This window comes from Vipera ursinii (assembly GCF_947247035.1).
Source record: "Vipera ursinii genome assembly, chromosome: 1".
In the NCBI taxonomy this organism is placed as follows: domain Eukaryota; kingdom Metazoa; phylum Chordata; class Lepidosauria; order Squamata; family Viperidae; genus Vipera; species Vipera ursinii.
Genome location: NC_139512.1, coordinates 25,709,157 through 25,731,509, shown reverse-complemented (window position 1 = coordinate 25,731,509; position 22,353 = coordinate 25,709,157). Strand labels below are relative to the sequence as shown.

Sequence of the window (22,353 nt, the reverse complement as noted above, 5' to 3'; positions counted from 1 at the left end):
GAGACAAGATGCATTCAATTCTGGAGTCGATTTAGCCACCAAAATTACTAGCATCTGACATCTCATTTTCTCTTTAAATTAAAAGCCATCATTCCTAAATTTGACCCAATATGCACTTCTGTGGAAGAATACTTTTGGATTTAATTTTTTTTACTGGATTTATTATTTCTGTCTATATGGATTTAATTTTTTTACTGGATTTATTATTTCTGTCTATATAGCAGATGAGGGACTCTTTTGCAGCATCCCCTTTCAGCTCATATAATGCAATTAAGACTTTTGCAAGAAACAGAAAAGCACTAAGCAATATACTTTGCAGCTGACACAGCAAACCTTTTCCGTTGCAAAAGCTGTGCGCCTTAAGAACCGGGACTGAATGGGTCACGGAACTTCCTAACAATCCAATTCGGGTTTGAAACAAGATCTTCTAAATAAGTCCGGATTTGCGCCTACGTAACGTGTCAAGTGCTCCAGCTTTGAAGTTTACAGTGTTGCGTTCCAACATGTCGACTTCCAGCAGGGTTTCGACTAAACTGCACGGAAAACAAGATACTTTTAGTCTTATCAAAAGTATTACCTTTTATATAAGATCTGGCTTGGGGGGGAGCGCCTCGTGCATAAGCCAGAACGTTTCGACGCAACCACCGTGGGAAAGAGAAGGTGCCTCTCTCAGTCCCCTATCTGAGAAATGGAACAATCCAGCATGGCCCCGCCCACTCCCCGCCGAACCCGGAAGTGGCGCCCGCCGGGGGGAGCGGCGTGCGTGAGCGTGTTCTTGCTGCTCCATGGGGGCGTTGAGTGGGGCTGGCGCGATGGGAGCGGCTGTGGCGGCCTTTTACGTGACAGCTGCGCCCCACTCCGCGCTCGGGGGAGATTCTGGTAAAGTATCAAGATCCGGCCTCATGTCCTGCCTGTTTTTTCGCGGATATCCCCCGCCCCTAAATTGCACTGCATTTTTTTGCATATTCTAATTTATGATAATAATTCAACCCACTGGTCGGAAACCCAAATCGGCTTTTGTGATGCATCTTTTCTAGCAATGAGATAGTTTGGGATTATTATTTTTTTTAAAAAAAATAGCACTTGACTTGTTAAAAAAATAAACATGGATTACTTTTGTGGCAGAATTTTAATCTTTTGGGATACAGTGGACCCATGTTGTGGATTGGGGAGAATCTGAAAATTCAGTTGTCCCTTTTTTGGATAATCAGCACGTCAAGTTTTTTTTTTACGGGGGTGAAATGAAATATGGTCCTGCATGCATTTGATAACTATCCAAACTTAATTGCTTTGGGTAGATAACTTGGGAGTTATATGAATAAAATGGAAGTGGGGGAAAGTATATTGAAAAGTTTAAATTTCAGCATGCCAGATTTGTGGTGATCTGTTCCTGTAGTCCTAGATGGCATCACACATTAGATTTACATTTGTGCCACTTAATGTTTCTGGGACATTATAATAAAATACCAGAAAACAATCTGTTTATTTATTGGATGCAGACTTCATGGATGTGATGCAGAAAGAAATTCATTCTTCTTAAACAGCTATGCACAGGATGCTGCTTTTCCTCTGATGGAGATACAGATGTTTAAACTCATAGAGTAAAAACATGATTCTGCTATTTATCCCCTACACACAAATGTTATTGTTGTGCACATAGCATCTGGAATGCACCCCAAACAAGTTTTTTTTATTGGGGAGTATGCAAAAATGTTGATTGATATTTGCAGTCCAACCATTCTTGTGACATCTGTGGACTATCTTAATGAATAATAATAATACTCGCATGGCAAGATTATAATGGAAAAAACTTCCAGTGTGAGCCAATCTAATGCAAATAAGATGAAGCAGTGGTGGTATTATTAAATAGTTGTGTGTGATTATTAGAATGATGCTTGACTGGCATACTTCTGAAAATGCTCTGGGTGAGAGAGTGCAATTTGCTTATAATATGATAGTGATTTCCCCACAATAGTTGAGAGATTAAGCCGCTGGTGTTTCTCTAGGATTGAAGAGACATGGGTTCAAGTCTGTTCTTAGTTGTGGAAGTTCTCTGGTTGACTTTAGGCTAATTGCTGTGTCTCATCCTACCTGACGCTAACCCTAGAATCTGGAGGGGGGGGGAAAGGAAGCGGAGGAAGGAATGTTACATATGGCATGTTGAGAGCTATACTGAGAAAAAGTAGGATATAATTCAAGGGAGGGAGGGAGAGGAAAGGAGTCTCTTCTCATAGATTTTTTCTGTCTACACCATTCACCATTGTCCTTTGCTTGTTGTCTTTTAAATGAGCTGGAATCCAGTTTAAGCCACCATGAAGGATGAGAACATCCAGAGGGCTTTGTTATAGCAGGCTAGACTCCCAAACAAGGAAGCTAACTCAGACAAAATGATTAAAAAGCAGCAGAATAACATCAGCAAAATTAAAAAATCAATTTGCCCTTTGTTCAGAATTTTAAAAAAAATAGATTTGCATAGCAGTGGCTAAAATACTTTAAAAGAAAAGCAATGCAAAATTGGAAACTCCAGCAAAGTTTTCTCCCACCCTTAATTCTAAGTAGCAGCATTCATTTAAAAGGAGATTTATTTATTTATTTATTTTCAAAAAAATAGCATAACAAAGATTAATGACGTTTTCCAGGAACATAGGAATAGGTATTAAGTGGTGCAGCAATTGGAATTAATTCTTTCATACAGCATCCTCCAGATACGTTGCAGAACCTTTTCCCAATTTTCTGGTATGCTTTTGGAGGGTGTACAAGCTGTTGTAGAGGGAGAGAAAGCCTTTTTCCATTAGCAGCATCTGTTTTGTTCGTGGCTAGGGACATGCGGACTGTTAAATATAATCTTATGAGTAAATCTGTATTGAACATGAAAAGGAATATGACTCAGGAAATGCTCTGTAGAGCTTTGACAGTTTTAAGCTAGGGACAGGCAAGCTGCTACGCTCCAGATATTTTGGACACAAATCCCATAATCTCTAACCAGCATGACCAATGGTTCGGAGGGGGGAATGGATATGTGTCCTCCAGATCTTTTTGTTTATATGCCCTATATACCCCTATGTGTTTGAAGGTATTCTCTCTTTGAAAAGCTTTCCAATCAAGACCCATGAAAAAGCGCTGGAATCTTGCGAGTTGTCTCTTAATTTGCAAGCAGGAGGTGCAGCAAAACATACAGGTTACTTATAAGTAGGCTATCTTTCTTGTTATAGAACTGATAATATAATGATAATAATGCACCTTTACCAAGGCACAGTACAAAATAAGCAATCCCTCCCCAAGTAATGACAAATTGCTCCAATAAAATTTGCTTAGAACTCTGTAAGCAAATATTATTGTTCCAGCAGTATACTTGGAACAGTTGCCTGGGATAAGACTGAGTGTTTCTACATCCATAATTATTTAAAATGGGTGGTAATCTGGACCTGGCAGTGAAATAAGAGTAGGCTAGAACAACGAAGACCTACATGAACCTGCTAATCAAATGAAAAAGGTCTTTAACTCTCTATTAAATGCTGTCAATTTCCCCAAAGAAAAAGGGAGTTGATCCCAGTTTTATGGGGCCAGATCCCTCAAGAAATTTAAGATGTGCATCTCTACATATGAATCAATGTGCAAATTTTATGCAAATTGAAACCCTCTTTTCTGTCCCTCTTCCCTGTTACTTAACAGTGTAGAAATAGCACTGTCTTTTGATTCTTCCCCTGAGCCAATGAAGTTAGATTATGATGTTTTGGCTGTGTCTGATGAGCTAATGATTGATTGTACCAGTCCTGCATAACCGTAAAGACCAGAATAATCCTAATAGAGAAAATTCCTGAAGAACCGCGTTGGCAGGTTCCTTCAACAATAGTACAGATTTGGTCTAGAGAAGGGGAAGAAAGGCTTGGAGAGAGTGCAGTTGTTGTCTAAAATATTAACAGCATGGGAATTTTTGATGTGTTATGGGACATTAGACACTAGATGAATTATCAGGCAGGCTGAGCAAAGACTTTGGCATTTAAGCCTGTCAACCTGATTTCAAGAAATAATGTAAAGGGGTCAGACTGTGGTGGAAAAACTGACTGACTCCAGCCAATGACCGGAGAGATCCAATAAAATCGGTTTATTAAGCTAGCAGAAGAATACCGTGATCAGCCAAGGCAGGAGTCCTGATGTTAGAGAGCATTGATCCTATATAGGCTGCGTCACCTTAGATTATATTCTAAAGGTATTGTAAAGTAATTGAATACTTATTTTGCAATTATCAAGGTAAGGAAGTAGATGGTGTCATCTTTGGAACACGAGGCTTCTTGCTTAGAGAAGAGGAATCACAACATATAGGCAATAACTTATCAAAGGCACTGATCAAGTTAAATTAGCCTTTTATGCTGTGAGTCTCCGTATTCTATAAACATGGGAAACCCTGAACGAGATTATCACCTTTATCCTTGAGTAAATCGGCACAAGTGGAAAACATTTGACACACATCTCAAAGCCTCCTTTAGACACACAGAGGATAATACATAGCAAAGAATGGGGTTTTTGCTAGTATAAAGATGGCAGTTTAACCTTGCTTATATAGGAAGTGAGAAGGCTGCATAGCAGAGCAAGCAATTTTATGCAAGATGGCCCAACTATTCAGCCTTCTAAATTCTTACAAAATTATTCTAGGGGGCTGGACTAGAAGACCTCCAAAATTCCTTCCAACCCTATTCTATGTTCTATTGTTTCTAATGCTAGCTGCCCTAAATGGTTGCCTAGGGTGAAACCCGATCACTAATCCCTAAAATATTTTTCTATACAGGAAAACCTCTGGGCTCTCTGTAGGCTACACATGATTTTACACAATTAAAATGGAATAAGTATATACTGTGAAGCAGAGGTCTCCAATCTTTCCAGACTCGAGGACCGGAGGGAAGGAGAACAGCTTCAAAATTGGTGTGCATGCGTGCGCATGGGGCCATGCACACTGGTGTGACACTAGCAGCCCCATTCATGCATGCAGCATGCGCTGGTGCCGTGCACATGCATGGGCGGCCGTGAACCATCCCCATGTCAGCTAGTGGCCCACTCACGCATGCGTGAATGGACTGCGTAAACCACCTGGGCTAGTGGCGCATGCACAAATGGGGCCATGGGTGCTAGCATGAGGGGGGAAATGTGCGCCCACGCGAGTGCGCACCAGCCAGCCATTTCCGCGGCCCACTGGCAAACAGCCCATGGCCCAGGACAGGGCCGTGGACCATAGATTGGGGACCCCTGCTGTAGAGAGTTGCACCCAGTAGTTTTTCTCTTTTCTTTGGAAAAATACTCAGCCCCCCAGAAATCATTGACTGGGGTGGGTGGGTGGGGGAGAATGGGAGAGGAAAAAACTTCGTTAGTTTGCCTTCTGGGTATTTTGCAATGTGCCTGATTCTCAGTGATGGTCATTTTAAAAGAATGACAACAGCATGATATTGATATAATATAATTTCATATTCCCTTTAAACGTTTTTATGCTCTTGAACCAATTTGGTACTGAATTTAATCTGGCTTCATTGTCTTTTTGTATCTGTTTGTGACTTATCCCAGTTCAGAGAGCAAAGTGATCTATTTTATTTCATTATTTATGAATCAAATTGATTGTTGTTAGCTGCGAAGTTGTGTCTGACCCATCGCGACGCTGTAGACGACGTTCCTCCAGGCCTTCCTATCCTCTACCATCTTCTGGAGTCCATTTAAGCTCACGCCTACTGCTTCAGTGACTCCATCCAGCCACCTCATTCTCTGTCGTCCCCTTCTTCTATTGCCCTCAATCTTTCCCAGCATTAGGCTCTTCTCCAGTGAGTCCTTCCTTCTCATTAGGTGGCCAAAGTATTTGAGTTTTAGCTTCAGGATCTGGCCTTCTAAAGAGCAGTCAGGGTTGATCTCCTCTAGGACTGACCGGTTTGATTGCCTTGCAGTCCAAGGGATTCGCAGGAGTCTTCTCCAGCACCAGAGTTCAAAGGCCTCAATTCTTTGGCGCTCAGCCTTTCTTATGGTCCAACTTTCACTGCCATACATTGCAACTGGGAAGACCATAGCCTTGACTATATGCACTTTTGTTGACAGGGTGATATCTCTGCTTTTTAGTGTGCTGTCTAGATTTGCCATTGCTTTCCTCCCGAGGAGCAAGCGTCTTTTAATTTCTTGGCTACAGTCCCCATCTGCAGTGATCTTGGAGCCGAGGAAAATAAAATCTGTCACTAAATTGATATAGAAACCCATTTTGCGGAAAGTGACCCTGGTGATGCATAGCAGTCACCTGTGATCTGTGTGTGAACTCTGCATTTACTTGTGATTTTTTTCCAGTATTTAAGATAAGATAAGATAAGATAAGATAAGATAAGATAAGATAAGATAAGATAAGATAAGATAAGATAACCTTTATTGTCATTTTTTTTACTGTGGGCACAACAGCACACATCAAAAATGAAATTTAGTTGCCCGCTCTCAAAGTAAAACACGTACATGACACACACCTAAACATACTATATACAACATATGTACAGACCCACACCCTATATATACATAACAAATAAATATTAAATACTGTCCATCTTGAATATATAACGGAAGGAGGAAGCTTGAGAGTTCACAAGGTTAATGCTGTATGGAATGAAACTATGGCTGAATCTGTTACAGCTAATGCTTTACTTCACATTGCAATTTACTTATTTCCCCTGTATTTTCATTATGTTTCTTATACGTTGCTTCACGTTCTTTTAAATAAGAAATGGAAGTAAAGAAATAGAGCGAACAATAATAAGACAACTTTGAAAGTTGGGCATCTGCATGAACTTGTTAAGTAGCATTAAGCATAACACAGCCTCCTCCTCCCTTCAGCTTCTGAGCTGTAAAATGGGGCTAGGAAAGTAAGTTTGGAAGGAGCCATGCTCCATCCCAACAGGATTCATTTGGTAGAGTTGATGCAACATGATCTGCTCTGCAAAGAGTTGAAGGGTGGGGGTGTCTTCACCTGTAGCTTGGTCTGTAAGCTGGCTTCTAGAGGTACCAAGAGGTACCTGGAAACCACTTGGATTGGAAGGGTGGGTGTTGCACCTTCCCTGTTTTGCAATTTTGCTTTATTCAAAGCCTCATTGAAGTTTTTTTTAAAATTCCATTTATATCCCGCCCTTCTCCGAAGACTCAGGGCGGCTTACAAGCTTAGCAGTAGCCTTCATTCTATGTATATGCCTGCTTATTAGGGCTTTCACACACACCCCAAGCGGCATTATTACAAAGTCAGCTTAATTGCCCCCAACAATCTGGGTCCTCATTTGCCCCTTTGAATCTCCCAACAGTATAGGACTTCTGAGAAAAAAAATGGTGAACTGAAGATGGCTCCACAAAAAGTAGATCTGATGACTGCAATGGAATGAAAAATGGCTCTTTAATAATTCCTCTCCAGACAAAGAGAGGACTTGAAATAGCCCACAATTCCTCCATACAGTTGCTTCTTGTAAGGCGATCTCAAGGCAGCAGTCTCCAACAGGTTTAAATCTCTGGAAGATGAGGGAATAACCTTCTTGTGAGTAGTCAGTGCCTTTGAAAGAGCTTTATTTTTAAATTGGTCTTGGAAATGGATTGACAAGTTTTACAGCATCAGTTTAAGAATTTAAGAGGGTTTTTGATGGGGGGGGTAAACAAAAAGGGGTGAATAAAACTTTGATTTTAGGAACTTAGAAACGGACTAAGGGTCTAGATAAATTTGAAATGAGATTTTGGAATTCATTATAAAAGTCATTCCCATGGGAAAATGTTTTTCTTTGGATTTTTCTTTTTAAAAACATAAATAGATAAGACTTTAAAAATGGGACACTAGAGGTAACTAGAAGGAACTAAAAATTACAATTAAGGGAGAAGAACATTCAAACTTAATTTATAATTACAAAATGAAGCACAACATTTTAACATTGGACATATTGGAGAGTATGTCTTTTTGAACAATGGTTCCAGAATTTATTTTATGCCTTTATAGCTAGACTGTGCCTAAAAATGTTATGGAAGAGGAACAGGTTCTATCTGACATGATTGAGACTGAGTTGAAAGGTGATTTAAAAATAGCAGGCTACAAGAATGACACGGAAAAAGATGTAATTTGGACATGCAAAAGAAACTGGCTGATGTCAGTTATTATATAAATAACACACTAAGAGTGTGACTTGGATCATTTTTTTTCTATTGGATTCACAAAAGAGACTTGTTAAAGTTTCAAAGAATTTTGTGAGAAGGAACAAAGAAGAAATGAAAAGAAATCTATGACATTATTTGATGACCCTAAAAATGAAGACTGTTAGAAGTAAAAGGAAGGAATATAAAACTGGTTTATTTGATCAAATAAACAAACCAGTTTTATATTTCTTCCTTTTACTTGTAACAGCATTTTTAGGGTCATCAAGTAATGTCATAGATTTCTTGCCTAAAATACATATTTTGTTATCTCTGGTAATCCTTAATGGACTTTTGCTGACATCAGGACTGAAATGATGAGGTTTTATGGATGTGTTTATGGATGAAGGATGGGGTATAGAAAAAATAGATCATATGTTGCATTTTAAAAGACAGTGATAAATTATTAAAATTGTTTGTACTTGAAGATAGGAAGTCATTTCTTTATATATCTTTTTCTTTATTATTTTCTTTTCTATTTCTATTTCTTTTTCCTTTTTCCTTTTTTTCCACTTTTTCCTTTTTCTTTTTTTCTAGTATTGGTTTTTATTGTTGTAATGACAATTCTTGATAAAATTACTATAAAAAATATCTCCCAGCAGTATGACTGGTATGTCTTTGTATAAGTAAGTCGCAATTAGCATCTGTTCAAATGTAGGTAGTCCTTGCTCAGCAACCTCAATTGGGACCGTCAGTTCCATTGCTAAGTGATGTAGTCACCAAAGGAAATAGCATGTGTCTGACATACTTACAACATCACTTTGCATTCGGTCGTTTAACAAGTCATTGTTAATCAAAATATTAGGTGACTATAACTCACAGTTGCATTGCTGGCTTCTTCGTTCTGGTTGTTTGAAGCTGGTTGGAAGTCTATTAATGGCAACCACATGATCTTGGGATGCTGCAAAGATCACAAATGCCTTCTGGTTACAAAGCTGTGGCTCCCACCCTTTGGAATAGTCTTCACCCCAAGGTGAGATCTGCCCCCACCCTCATGGCCTTGAAATCTCGGCTTTGTCAATTGGGTTGTGGCCTCAATGGAGGCATCTCATTTTGGAGGTGGCTCATAGACTAGTACAAGATTTCACCTTCACTCGGTCTATATATTAGCTTTTTATCCATTTTAATACTAATTTTTAATGTTTTAGCTTTTAACGTCTAATATTTTACTCCTATAATTGTTTTATTCTGCTATTTATGGTTATTGTAAACTACCCTGAGTTGCTTGGCAGAGAGATGGGCAGCATAAATGTTTAATAAATAAGTCTTGATCACATGACCATGGGGATGTTGCAACAGTCATAAGTGTAAGGACTGGACACATGGTTACTTTTTCAGTGCTGTCATAATTTCAGATAGTTACTAAACAAGGAAATACAGTAGTTAAGTAAGGTCTTCTTGTAATGCAATATTCAGTTTAGTGTGATTGTAAATTGATACCAGGTTGCATTTAATCTAAGTCAAAATTCACTTAATTTAATGCTAGCACGTGCACAGTTGAAGCCAGTGCATACAGAGTTTCAGTTTCTGTCTGCAAAATGGAGAAAAAGAAGATTCTATCAAAATAAAACATTACAAGTTTAAAAACTTAGTATTACATTTAACCAAAAAGTTGATGTTGAACTATATGATCATGGTCATAGCAATGCTAAAATAGGACAAGATGTTGGAATGCCTAAATATATAGAATAATTTTTTTTGCTTTCTACTCTATGACTTTATTAACCATACATTTAAATTTTATTTATGTTCTTTGTATCATGAATAGAATAATAGAATAGAATAGAATAGAATAGAATAGAATAGAATAGAATAGAATAGAATAGAATAGAATAGAATAGAATAGAATACTTTATTGGGCAAGTGTGATTAAACACACAAGAAATTTGTCTCTAGTGCATAAGCTCTTGGTGTACATGCAAAACAAAAAAGGAATAATCATAACGAAGGATAATCATAAAGATATGAATAGAGAAGGTAGTGAAACAAATGAGAAGGATAAAAGTGATATAGCCTTACTACATGGGTAGTATACTTAGACATGACAGAACTGTGGAAAAAGAATTGTTTATTGTAACATTTCATTAGTGTACATATAACAGTTTTTTTAAAAAAATGTCAGTGCCCATTTCCATTGAGCTGAAAACAGTTATCATATTTTCCATAGAAATATCACTTTGAATAGCACAAATTCAAATAACGTGACCATTTTGTATAATTCATGAACTGTATTAATTGAGACCCTCCTGTACAATCGTAAAGATTGCAAAAAATTATCCCTGAAACTTTGCATTCAGTCCTTAAGGATAACAATTTTGTTGTTTCATGTGGAAACATCAAATTTTGAAAAAAATCTGCTATTTTGGTTAGACTTTTCTTTAAAAAACAACAAAACCCACAGAGAGGAGAGTAAATGGCCCTCAAAGGAGGGGAAACCATCTCTCCCTGGAAGTTCTTTGCAAAAACATAACCAAATTTACCTTGGACCTTCTGACTTACATGTTTTGAAGGTGCAATATGCTGAAGAGGATATTAATGAAGCTAAACTGTAACACATTTGTATTATGTTTTTTTCCCAAAATAAAATGATCAATGGAAAATTCAATAGGGGTTGCTGATGGGTAAAGGCCTGAAGGCTGGGGAAATTGTAACTCAGTATAAAATTTGCAAGGCACTTGGGAATAAATATATATCCTTAGTAGGATAATTGTCCTACTCTAAAATACAAGTCCACACTGATTTTTTTTTTTAAAAAAAACAGTATAAAGAATCCATATACAAAATGGAAAGCTGAGCTGTGAAATCAAATTTTCTCGGATATTTTGTCTTTTTTCTGTGGCCTCTGCTCTTAATTACTCCAAACTTTAAAGAATGATGTTGATGTTTTGTTGTTATTCATCACTAGCAGCTACAACTCACCTTCGCTTTTCTGCTGGTAGCAGAGTCAAGAAAATACGACAAAAGAATACTTTGTGCATTGACATCAGAGGGGAAAGAAAATACTCTTGGAAAATTTCATGCTGCTAAATCTCCACAGATTTACACTTTTATGCAGTCAAATTAATGCAAAACCCCCAACGTAAGGGTTTGCATTTTGAAAATTTGGGAGGAGTGTCATTCCATAATAGTAATTATTGGTTTTATATTATTTTTTCACAGGGGAACTGATCACAGCTGCCTATGAGCTTGGAGTGAGTATTAGTTGTATTGTTTAATCAATGCTCTCATTAACAGTTTTAGGAATTAAGGAAGTTTAATTAAGCATGGAGTTAAAGTAGATTAATATATTTTCAAACCACAGTTTTTCTAACTTATAAGTATGGCACACGACAATTTACTCCCAAGTTTTAAATCCAATTAAACTAAATTATAAAGTAAAGGCTTTACTGTATATACAGTAGCTGGCTTATTATCAATCCAAATTTTGTATAAGCTGGAGAGAATAAAAATAAATCGGGTTAACAATTTTAATAAGTTTTATTATTCAATAAACTTTATTAAGGCGCATGATCCCCTTTAGGCAAAACCTTAAGGACTGTCATCACGGTGGTAATCCGATAGCAGTGTGGTCTTTCAACTTGCTAACCAATAAAATAGTTCAGCATCTGTTTTCCCCCTCTTTTCTCTCTTTTATAATTGTGTAATAAAAAGAAACCCAGCATTTTGAATGGCCAGAATACACGCTGAATCCAGACTTCAAGCCATTTAGGGGATAATAGTAATACGTGTCTTCACTTTTTAAAATGATCTGCTCTGTCTATATTTTGTGCATCCACATACGTTAAGGGAAACATTTTGCTGTATTTAAAATTAGCACTTACAGAAGACTGTGTGTGTGAGAGAGAGAGAGAGAGAGAGAGAGGGAGGGGAGAGAGAGGGAGGGAGGGAGGGAGGAAGGGAGAAGAGCAGCTTTTTAAGGCATAGTACTTTTAACTGTTTATGATTAAGCTAATAAGAAAACCATTTCTCCATTAAATGGCCATTGTGACATCTCAAAACAGAAGCCTTTTGTTTGTTCACAGGTTGCTCATCCTCCGGGCTACCCCCTCTTCACTCTTCTGGCTAAACTGGCCATTGAGCTTTTTCCCTGTGGTTCTGCTGCATATCGTGTTAATCTCTTCTGCGCATTGTTGGGGGCAGCTGCAGCATCGCTTCTGTTTTATACAGTTGTCAGGTACAGTAGATCCCATGGGTGCTTTCCAACTTTTTATATACATACATACATACATACATACATACATACATATATTCATATTCTGCAGATCATCATCCTTATGATAAATAAAATCTATCAAGTGAAATATCTTCAAGGTACACTAGAAAGGATATTTTTCTGTGATATAATATTGCAATTAGATGTAAAAGTTCATAATAATTGGATGGCTTTCGCATCTAGTGGGCCATTAAACTAGTTGTTCCTACAGCATTGGCTCCAGTCTGTTAATTAATTCAGCTGCCTACTGTTTACAGAATTTCAGTTGGCCATTTGACATCGAAATTATTGGAAAAAAATAAAAAGGAAAAAAAAATACAAAACACCCAGAGAACAAAACTGCCAAACTAATTTATTTCAGGAGAGTGATAACATTGTTCCCTCTTATTATCATACATCAGTGACCAGGTTTATCTAACCAGAAGTAACAAAGTTTGTCATTAAAGAAAGATGCAGATGGCTTTAAAATATTAAACAATACAAGTGTCAACTGTACTGACAAACTGTTTAATTGTTAGTATTACAAAATGGAGGCAGATGCCTCTTGATGATCTTTATTCTGTCTATTTTACCTATGTTGGGTACCATAAGCAAGAAATAGTGCCGACTGAACTGCACAGAATTAAAGAATTGTGATGTGAAAAACCCCCCACATATTGCGACTATGTAGATGTGTGAGCAGGATTGTTGGACATTGTTAACAAAATCTGCCTTTTTTCTGCATTGGATGCTGTGTTCTAAGCATACAAAATGAGAATATAAAGAATAACTGGTACTTTGTTACTTTTGCCCATCCTTCTGTCTTCCTATCCTCACATGAGAAGATTTCTCTGCATACTATTATAATCCTTGATAAGGATAGCTTTCTCCAGAGTTTGAAGGCCTGGCTTCTGGTCCTTTCATTTGTATTTGCACATGTGAGAGATGATTCTCTATGCTTTAATTCAGTAGATGGGGATGACCTGTGGCATATAGACAGACAAAACTAAAGTTGTTCAAGTTGAGCTCAAATGCCTGGTGACTTTTTGGCTATAGTGACATGTCTTCCAGACAGACTTGTTCACAGGCTTCAACTGCATTGCCTGACTATGAATTGTATAGCACCCTACAAACTACAGTTGTGCTATTAAGCCCCTTATTTCAAATGGGGAAACTGAGGCTGGGAGAGACTACCTTGCCTAAGTTACCCTACTGAATTCTTTCGGAGACGATATTCAAATGGAGGACTATATGTCTTTTCAGTGTAATTATCTGTGTGCATTCTGGGACCATATGGATAAACCCAATCATAGTAATCCTGTCTATTCAGATAAAATTGAACCCATGTGCAAAGGTTGGGTATTCACATGCAAACCCCAAGTGAGAGAGATTGTCACGTAGAAGAAGCAGCTCCTAATCCTTTGTGATAAGTACGTTTTATTTGATATAGTGAACATTTTAAAACATTTAGTTAGGGGTCTACTAATGACTTGAGGGCAGTGCCCTTCAATGTTTAGGATACTCCCAAAATTCTACTCCAATCACTTTACTTGTCCCATAATGGAGAACTGGATTGTTTTGCAGACATTAAAGATTATTACCACATAAAAGTTATTCTGAAAGCATTCCAAATACAGGAAGCTCCATTGCTTCCCCGTCCTCCCCCTACTCTGTAATGTTGGAAAATATTTACTTTTATATAAATATATTGGTCTTAATTAAGGGATTGTAGAAACCTCTTGGGTAGACTTTCTAATCTTATTTAGAAAATACAGTTAATCGTTGCAATAATCCCATTTTATGGGTTGGGAACTGAGGCTGACAGATACAGTGTTGCCCAAGGCCAGTCTGTAAAAAAAAATATTCTTGGCCAATTAACGTCCAAGCATTGAGTTACCACTGTCGATATGCCAACACACTGGGTCACCCTGGCCGTTATAATAGGTTTCTATATTTTTATGAAAAGATGAAAATAATGCTGCAATAATGCTTTGGAATATTTTGAGAGGAGTCAAATTTCTCAATTATTAGGAGGAAAAATATGTATAATAATAATAATAAGTCCCGTGGTGCAAAAGAGATAGGCAGGAATTTCTCAGGAAGGTGAATGCCACCTCTAAATAGAGGGATGGGAAGAGTTAGGAGTCTTTGAATGTTCCTTATTACACACGTCCTTTTCGGTTGAATAAGGATTAGCATCCCCTGTAATGTTAATTTGAAATCCAAACCTGTCCTGTACTTTGCCAAGCACTCTTGCGATCTTTGTTAAAATTAATGCAGGGTGAGCGGGGAAGAAGGCTTGGTGAATTATTTTCTGATTTTCTTTCCTTGGCTGGGTTAAATGCTTTCCATACTGCCTGCAGGGAGAACTCTCTTCAGTCCCTTATTTGCTTAAGTACACTTCCTTAAGATTTTATGAATAGGACTTCCCCTATCAGATAATTCATCCTTAACTAATTTTCAGTGTACTGTAGTGCAAAGAAAGAGGGTTAAAAATAATAAAAGGCCCAAAGCTTTTGAAGAAAAATATTTAAAGCAGAAACTCTCAAGGCAATGATGCTTTTTGTCAGTTAGTAACAGCACTGAGCGTATATGTTAGGGAAGAATAAATAATGGCTCACATTCCATTAGTGGGCGTGATGATGGAGAAATCGCATTGAACTCATTTAAATTAATCTTTAATGCTTTCCAACTAATACTGCTCCTTGAAGCGATCCACCTTCGTCCTTCACCTTTTTTTAAGTTCACAGGCTGAAGCCTTGGAAAGGAATGGCATTGGGAGGGGGTAATTTTTGTTGCATTTCAGCTGATTCATGGGAGGTGAAGAAACAGGCAAATTAATTGGGTTTTTTTTTAAAAAAATAATAATGGCATTTTTAGTTGTACTTGCGTTCTGAATGCAAAGCTGTACAAAATTAGATGCATACTTTAAAGTTGTAGAAGAACATGCTACTTTTCCTTCCTTCCTTCCTTCCTTCCTTCCTTCCTTCCTTCCTTCCTTCCTTCCTTCCTTCCTTCCTTCTGCCAATAACAAAGATAGGTTATTATGCTTAGGTTTAGAGTCCCTCATTTTGGGGTGGCACCATTTGGCTGGCCTGGCTTTGTGTTATGCTGCATCTGTGTGGGTGTATATGTGTGTGAGAGAGGGGGTTGGAGAGGGAGGGAGGGGGTGGGAGAGAGACTTCAAAACCTTCAGAACTAAATATTTGTGCATGCATTTCTGATTTTGAGGGCTGGAAATATACCCTTCCAGCAATGTTTGCTGGCTGTACTCTGAATTTCAGTGGTTTATAGATCATGCCAACTCTGTGTGCTGCTGCAAAGGAATTTGCATTAACACTATAGATGCTTAAATATTGCTAATATATTTTTCAGATTTGGTTGTCAAATCTGCCTTGAGATGGCAGCTGCTGTTTGCACGCACATTGTGATAATCTCTTCTTAAATAAATAAAAATTCAAAGGACCTTCAGGTTCCTTTGGAATGGCTCAACCAGTTTGTTTTCAATGTGTGTAGAGTTGCTTCCTTTCCTCTCTACTTTAATGGTTTAGACAGATCATTTTAACTGGAAAAATTCACTGGGGTCTAAATATCCTGGGGCAAACTTATAGACTTCAGACATTCCTAACCTTTACATGAGGTAAATCCCCAAAAAAGACTTGAAAGGGTTTTTCCCCCCCTTGGGGAGGTAGGTTGGATGAGAAAAAAACCCTCTCCATTCTGTATCCCGATAGATGCTGTGAATATGGATGGTCTCTCATTTTTTTAAGATGCCAAATAATAAAGGATGTATTTTTCAGTAACAATGCAGTTCAAGTGGGAAATCTGTTGTCTCATCAAACAATACAACCCGTTGCCATCTCTATGGCAATTTGTGGAGAGGGTGGCCTATTGATTCAGTGCAAGAAGACATTATACAGTGTCACTTTGGGTTGTTACAATTTCATTTGTCGGGTGACCTGAACTTAACCTTGTAAAAACCTTTTCTTCTTTGTACATAACACCGGCCTCATGGGTTTTCTGCGCCAACAGTGGAGTACAGTGAACAATTACAGTTGTGATTGTTGTGAGTTTTGTTTCTTAAACAAACCACCCCTCCCGACGTACACGTTTTCTTCATTTATACGCTATGTAAATCAGTTCTTGTAATAGAATTTGTTCCTTTTATTGGCATCTGGAGACATCTCTTAAGTTTCATGTTGTTTGCAGAGCACGATAGTTTCATTTTAACGTTTAATTGGGCAACACTCTTGTCGTTTAATTCATTCCTGCTTAGGACGACATTGTTCTACACGTGGATTAGTGTTAAGTGAATTCTGACACTTTGTTCTTCTAATCAGAATTTCAATTCTGCCAGGTAGCAAAGCTTTTTTTTCTCCTCCCCTCCTATTTGATATTTGTGGTTTTTGAAGCCTCCCAATTTCCTTCTATATTTATCTGAAATTGATGATTTTCAAAAGATACTTGCAATCCTCCCCTTTAAAGTTTAATATTTTAATTTCGGCTATGGTAGAATGTTCTCTATTGCTATGTTTTAAAACCAAATACTTCTTCTCTTCTGTCCTTTGCTTCCCTAAAAATTGGTTGCTTGTAAAATCACGGTTTATAGGGCACTGAGTTAAGTAGATGCGCTGATTATTTTTTTCTTTGTGACAAAGCAGGAAATAAAATTTAAACATTGTTTTGTGTGTTGTGGTTTTAGAAGTTTTGACAAAGCGATGGAGTGTTAATGAAATCTGCAAGTCTTATTTTGCTGACAAAAAAATGTTATGTTTTTATGTAAGAGACGTTTTGATTGCTTCCTCTTAGATGGGGAGGATGTGGCTGCTAATTTGTGTTATCACTTTTAGCAGATGAGAAATAGACATTATAACTCAAATAGCAAAAAAAAAAGTCTTGCCAGCATTTTTCAGAATTAAGTTGTCATTGTTTAATAAATCTCTTGTTAAGGATTTGCACTTATAGCGGTATATTTAGCATTTTCCAGGGATGCTGAGAAATAGCATTTTCATTCATTCCATGTACATTTGGAATTGCATAACAGATATTAGACCATCAGAACATTTTCATGTTTGCTTAACAGCATGAAAGGAAGGATATAAGCATAAATTGGAAGTATATGTAACTTTTTGCTGTAACTCAAACTCTGTTATGAAATTATATTGGGGGAAAAATGCAGTTGTGTGCTAATATAAACAGATGGAAAAACAATTTTAAGAAAGCTTGTCTGGCTTTTGTTTTAATTTTTTGTTTTCTATTTCTTGCAAAAGGAGTGGAAGGCTGAAGACTGAAAATGAAATTTGCTTTGTATAATAGCAAGGATTTACAGGGGCAGAATTGATTCTTTTGCCTGTTCACACACATAGCCGAAGTTTGAAGCAAAAGGAATCATAAGCATTCTATTGTGTGCATGTATGTGAATGAAGAAGAATGGAGAAACTCTAATCGTTAAAGTTTAAAGTTAAGGCAGAACAAAAGCACATTATAATTCAGTGTGACTTTTAAGCATTGGCTTTGCATTGTGTTCACTTATTAAATGAAAGTTTGCTTCTCGTTGGGTGCATTCACATCACTCTAAGCCAAAATAGGTTTTGGACATTTGTAATTCACTGAGTTGTATAAACCCAGCCATTGGCATGTACAATCAATGAGATATTGTTAAGAAATCATATCTGAGCATATTGTTTGAACCCTGTTGTTACATCCTTGGTTAATTATTTGGCACGAAGATTTCAAATCTACTAGGATGAAGTTACAATTTATTCTTTTCTGTAACAATAACAGAATTGGAAGGGACCTTGGAGATCATCTGGTCCAACTCCCTTCTCTTGTAGGAGACCTATGCTATTTCTGATAAATGGCTGTCCAGTCTCTTCTTAAAACTCTCCAGTGATAGGACACCCACAACCTCCAAAGGCAATTTGTTCCACTGGTTAATTGTTCTCAGTGTTAGGAATTTTCTCCTGAGTCAGATCTAGGTTAACAATAACAATAATAATAATAAGTTGGAAGGGACCTTGGAGGTCATCTAGTCCAACCCCCTGCTCAGGCAGGAAACCTTATACCATTTCAGGCAAATGGCTGTCCAGTCTCTTCTTAAAAACCTCCAGTGTTGGAGCATTCACCACCTCTGGAGGCAGGTTGTTCCACTGGTTAATTGTTCTAACTGTCAGGAAGTTTCTCCTTAGTTCTAGGTTGCTTCTCTCCTTGACTAGTTTCCATCCGTTGCTTCTTGTCCTGCTTTCAGGTGCTTTGGAGAATAGCTTGACTCCCTCTTCTTTGTGGCAGCCCCTTAGATATTGGAACACTGCTATCATGTCCCCCCTCACTCTTCTCTTCGTTAAACTACACATACCCAATTCCAGCAACCGTTCCCTATATGTTTTAGCCTCCAGCCCCCTAATCATCTTTGTTGCTCTTCTCTGTACCCTTTCTAGAGTCTCGACATCTTTTTTACATCGTGGTGACCAAAACTGGATGCAGTATTCCAAGTGTGGCCTTACCAAGGCATTGTAAAGTGGTATTAACACTTCACGTGATCTTGATTCTATCCCTGTTAATGCAGCCTAGCACTGTGTTGGCTTTTTTGGCAGCTGCAGCACACTGCTGGCTCATATTGAAGTGATTGTCTACTAGGACTCCGAGATCCCTCTCACAGTTACTACTATCGAGCAAGGTACCACCTATACTATACCTATGCATTTGATTTTTCCTGCCTAAATGTAGAACCTTACTTTTTTCACCATTGAATTTCATTTTGTTAGATAGTGCCCAGTGTTCGAGTCTGTCCAGATCCTCCTGTATTTTAAGCCTATCTTCTGGAGTATTGGCTATTCCTGCCAGCTTGGTGTCGTCTGCAAATTTGATGAGTTCCCCATCTATCCCCTCATCCAAATCGTTAATGAAGATATTGAAGAGCACTGGGCGCAGATTATTTTTTAACCTTAGGAAATTTCAGGTGAGGCTTTACAGTACACTTGGCTTTCTTCTACCATTAGCATTTCTGTCTACAGGTCTGTGGTCTTCTTTTCTTACTGCTTGGCAGAGGGTTTGTTAGTCAGTGGGCTGGATGAGGCCTCTGTGCCATGTGTCTCCCAATTTCCTTCTGTTCTTTATCTGCTTACTGTGAGGCAAAGTGATTGGTCAGGTGTTCAACTGTCCCAGGTGTGTGAGTTTGTACTTCTATTTACCAATACAATTGTCTTCCTTTAGCAAACATGTTAGGGGCTGCAACTTGGTTGGTAAGTGACCAATTGCTAAGAGAAGCCACAAGTTTGCTTCTGTTCTTACTTCAACTTTCCTTTGCTTTACAGACCTGTGAAGGTTGTAAATGTGAGGCCTGAACACAAAGTTACTTTTTTTGTCATTGTTGTAACTGCAAATGGTCATTAAATGAGGTAGTTGCTAAACAAGGACCATCTGTAAGGAGAAGATGAAATCTTTACTCATAAGCAAAGAATTTATTCCTTTCAAACATTGCATTTGTGGCCATTATCCCATACCATCAGAAGCAGAAAGTTAAAAATGATGTATCTGAAAAAAATTGTAGCATCTTCCAAAGGTTTATTTGGAAATATTTTTTCAGAGATTATTCTAGATAAAGGTCTCTTTCTGGAGTATTTCAAGTGCTGTTAAAAATTCCCAAAGAAGCTAATATTTAAATGGAAAGTACATTCTTAAGTTTAACAAAGCAAGGATGTGGAATAAAAGACTATAAAAAGCTCTTGTATTAATTTCTCTTTTAGGTGACTATCTACCATGACCTTCTGGCTAATTGATCTCTCTCTCTCTCTCTCTCTCTCTCTCTCTCTCTCACTCACACACACACACACACAGAGAGAGAGAGAGAGAGAGAGAGATTTTGCAACAAATTTGCATTGAATTAGACTTAATAGGTACATTAAGTAAATCTTACCCCCACCCATCTTAATTTGCATTTACTTAAAAAACAGACACAATTTAGGTTTGAGGATATGAGCCTCATTTTGAAAGTGGGCAAGTGGAGGGGAAGGAAAGGGGGGGGGAACTTATTCCCTTTCTCTCCTTAAAATAAAATTAAAGAAGAAAGACTGAAGGGCCTTTTCATGACAGCTAGTCAGAGTTAGAATTAGTTCAAGGAAATGTTAATAAAGCACTGCCTAGTCTAATCCTCTTGATATCACCAGGTATCCTCCTGTTCATGGGTTAATTGCTTTAAAAGCGGAGGCAGTATTCTGAACGGTGGGCTGCTTCACCTTTTCACAGCTGTTCCCATTGAGTGACAACTAAATCCCATGTGTAAGATGAGGAAGAGCTCAGTCTCCAATTGGGAGAAAATTTATGTAAACCACAATCCCTTCAGAATGTGTGGAAGTCATAGACTTTCTTGATTTACTCTGCTTTTCCCAGAAAGCTCCATTGTTCCCTTCCCTAAGTCCCATCAACCCTTTGTAGCAGAATATCACAGCCGCGGCAGATAGCTTGAAATATATAAATGCTATCATAGCTCTGATTAATAGCACCGCTTATGAGTCAGGTCTGATAACGGAGCTGCTCTCCACTCAATTTCAGATACCGCTAATGGAATCTGTCTTCTGCAATTGTAATGTGAGAAGGTCTAATTTGCTATGGAGCTTGGATCTGTCAGCAGTAGGGGATTGTGGGGTCAGGAGGGAGCTGCCAGGTTTTTGCCCTGAAGCTTGTATCTCTAGCTTTCAATGGAGCAGTCCCCTGCCTGCCAGGGAGCTGATAGGCCCTCTGTGGGGTTTATGCCACTTCTCACAATAGGCCAGGGCTTCCGAGCTCCACTTCATAATTGTGAAGCGAGCTCATATTTCCACAGCTACTCTGCTGCATAATTTCTAATAAGTTGCTGGTTTTTTTTTTAACAAATGTCAGATTATGAAAAGTTTCCTCAATTATCGGGGAAAAAACCCCACCCCCACTTATAAAACATTTAAATTGCTAAATCTGTTTCCTGCCAAGTTCATCCCCTTCTCCTCTCTTCCTCCCTCCCCGCCTTCACCTTCCTCTTCTGTGACTGGCACCCAAGCTCTGCTTAAAGTGTGCCAGAAAAAAAGCCTGCATTTCAAATGCATATGAGAACGTGCCTCTCAGAATGATGGACTGGGTCATAACACCTCCTGGGCTGTCTTGGGAGATGACTGCCACCTGTAGAGGTCTAGGAACTCCCCCATCCGATGTCACCGTTTTCATCCCTTCTGCCCAGGAAATAGTGGATTTCACTGCAGTGTCTCTTCTGATGGTGCCCTTACTTTACATATACTTCTCAGGAATGTCCCATAATGGAACATTCCAAGTGTACTGAATTTTCCCCAAAGCATTGCTGGACTTTGAATTTGCAGCACCTGGTTGGATGATACCAAGAGAGCTGTAGCAAGACAAAAAAATGCAGAAGGCTAAAACCAAACTTTGTAAACCAGGTTGGAGTTTCCGTTTAGCTTTACCAGGACATTTTCCCAGACTTGAAAGAAAGGGGCTAGAATGTTACACAGAGCTTTGGGAAGGTCAGGAGTAGGAACTGCAACAAAAGGCTGTATAATGTCAGAGAGATATAAATATACAGCTAGTCCTCGACTTATGTTGCTAAGCAAGACAGTTGTGAGTTTTGCCTCATTTTATGACCTTTCTTGCCACAGTTGTTACATTATGTCTGAAGGTTGCAGAAGGTGATCACATGACCCCAGGACCCTGTAAATGTCATAAATTCGAGTCAGTTGCCAAGCATCCAAATTTTGATCACCTGACCATAGAGACGCTGCCACAGTCATAACTGTAAAAAATAGTAATAAGCAGTGCTTTTTTTTGTCATAGAATGCACAGAACGGCGTTCCAGCACCCTTTTTTGGAATGGAAGAACCGGTTCCTTCTAAGCTGCCAGTGCGAGTACAGTAAAGCTCTGGCTTGGTGAAAGGAAGCTGCCTGGGGAAATCGGGGGTATCAAAAGTCGACCCGGAAACACTTCCACAGCCCTGAAAGCAAACCTTCTT

The 22,353-nt window shown here is 38.3% G+C and overlaps 1 protein-coding gene across 3 annotated transcripts in view; it reads left to right on the top strand.

Moving 5' to 3' along the window:
* The first annotated feature begins 746 nt into the window (after window positions 1–746).
* The window catches only part of TMEM260 (transmembrane protein 260), a 52,153-nt gene continuing 30,546 nt past the window's right edge, over window positions 747–22,353 (top strand). For 2 of the 3 annotated variants that reach the window (XM_083378185.1, XM_083378186.1), the window contains exons 1-3: window positions 747–879; window positions 11,332–11,363; window positions 12,195–12,346. In XM_083378185.1, the coding sequence (XP_083234311.1) occupies window positions 786–879; window positions 11,332–11,363; window positions 12,195–12,346 (278 nt within the window). In that variant the 5' untranslated portion in view covers window positions 747–785. The remainder of the gene's footprint in view (window positions 880–11,331; window positions 11,364–12,194; window positions 12,347–22,353) is intronic. The other variant, XM_083378188.1, reaches the window with a different exon arrangement.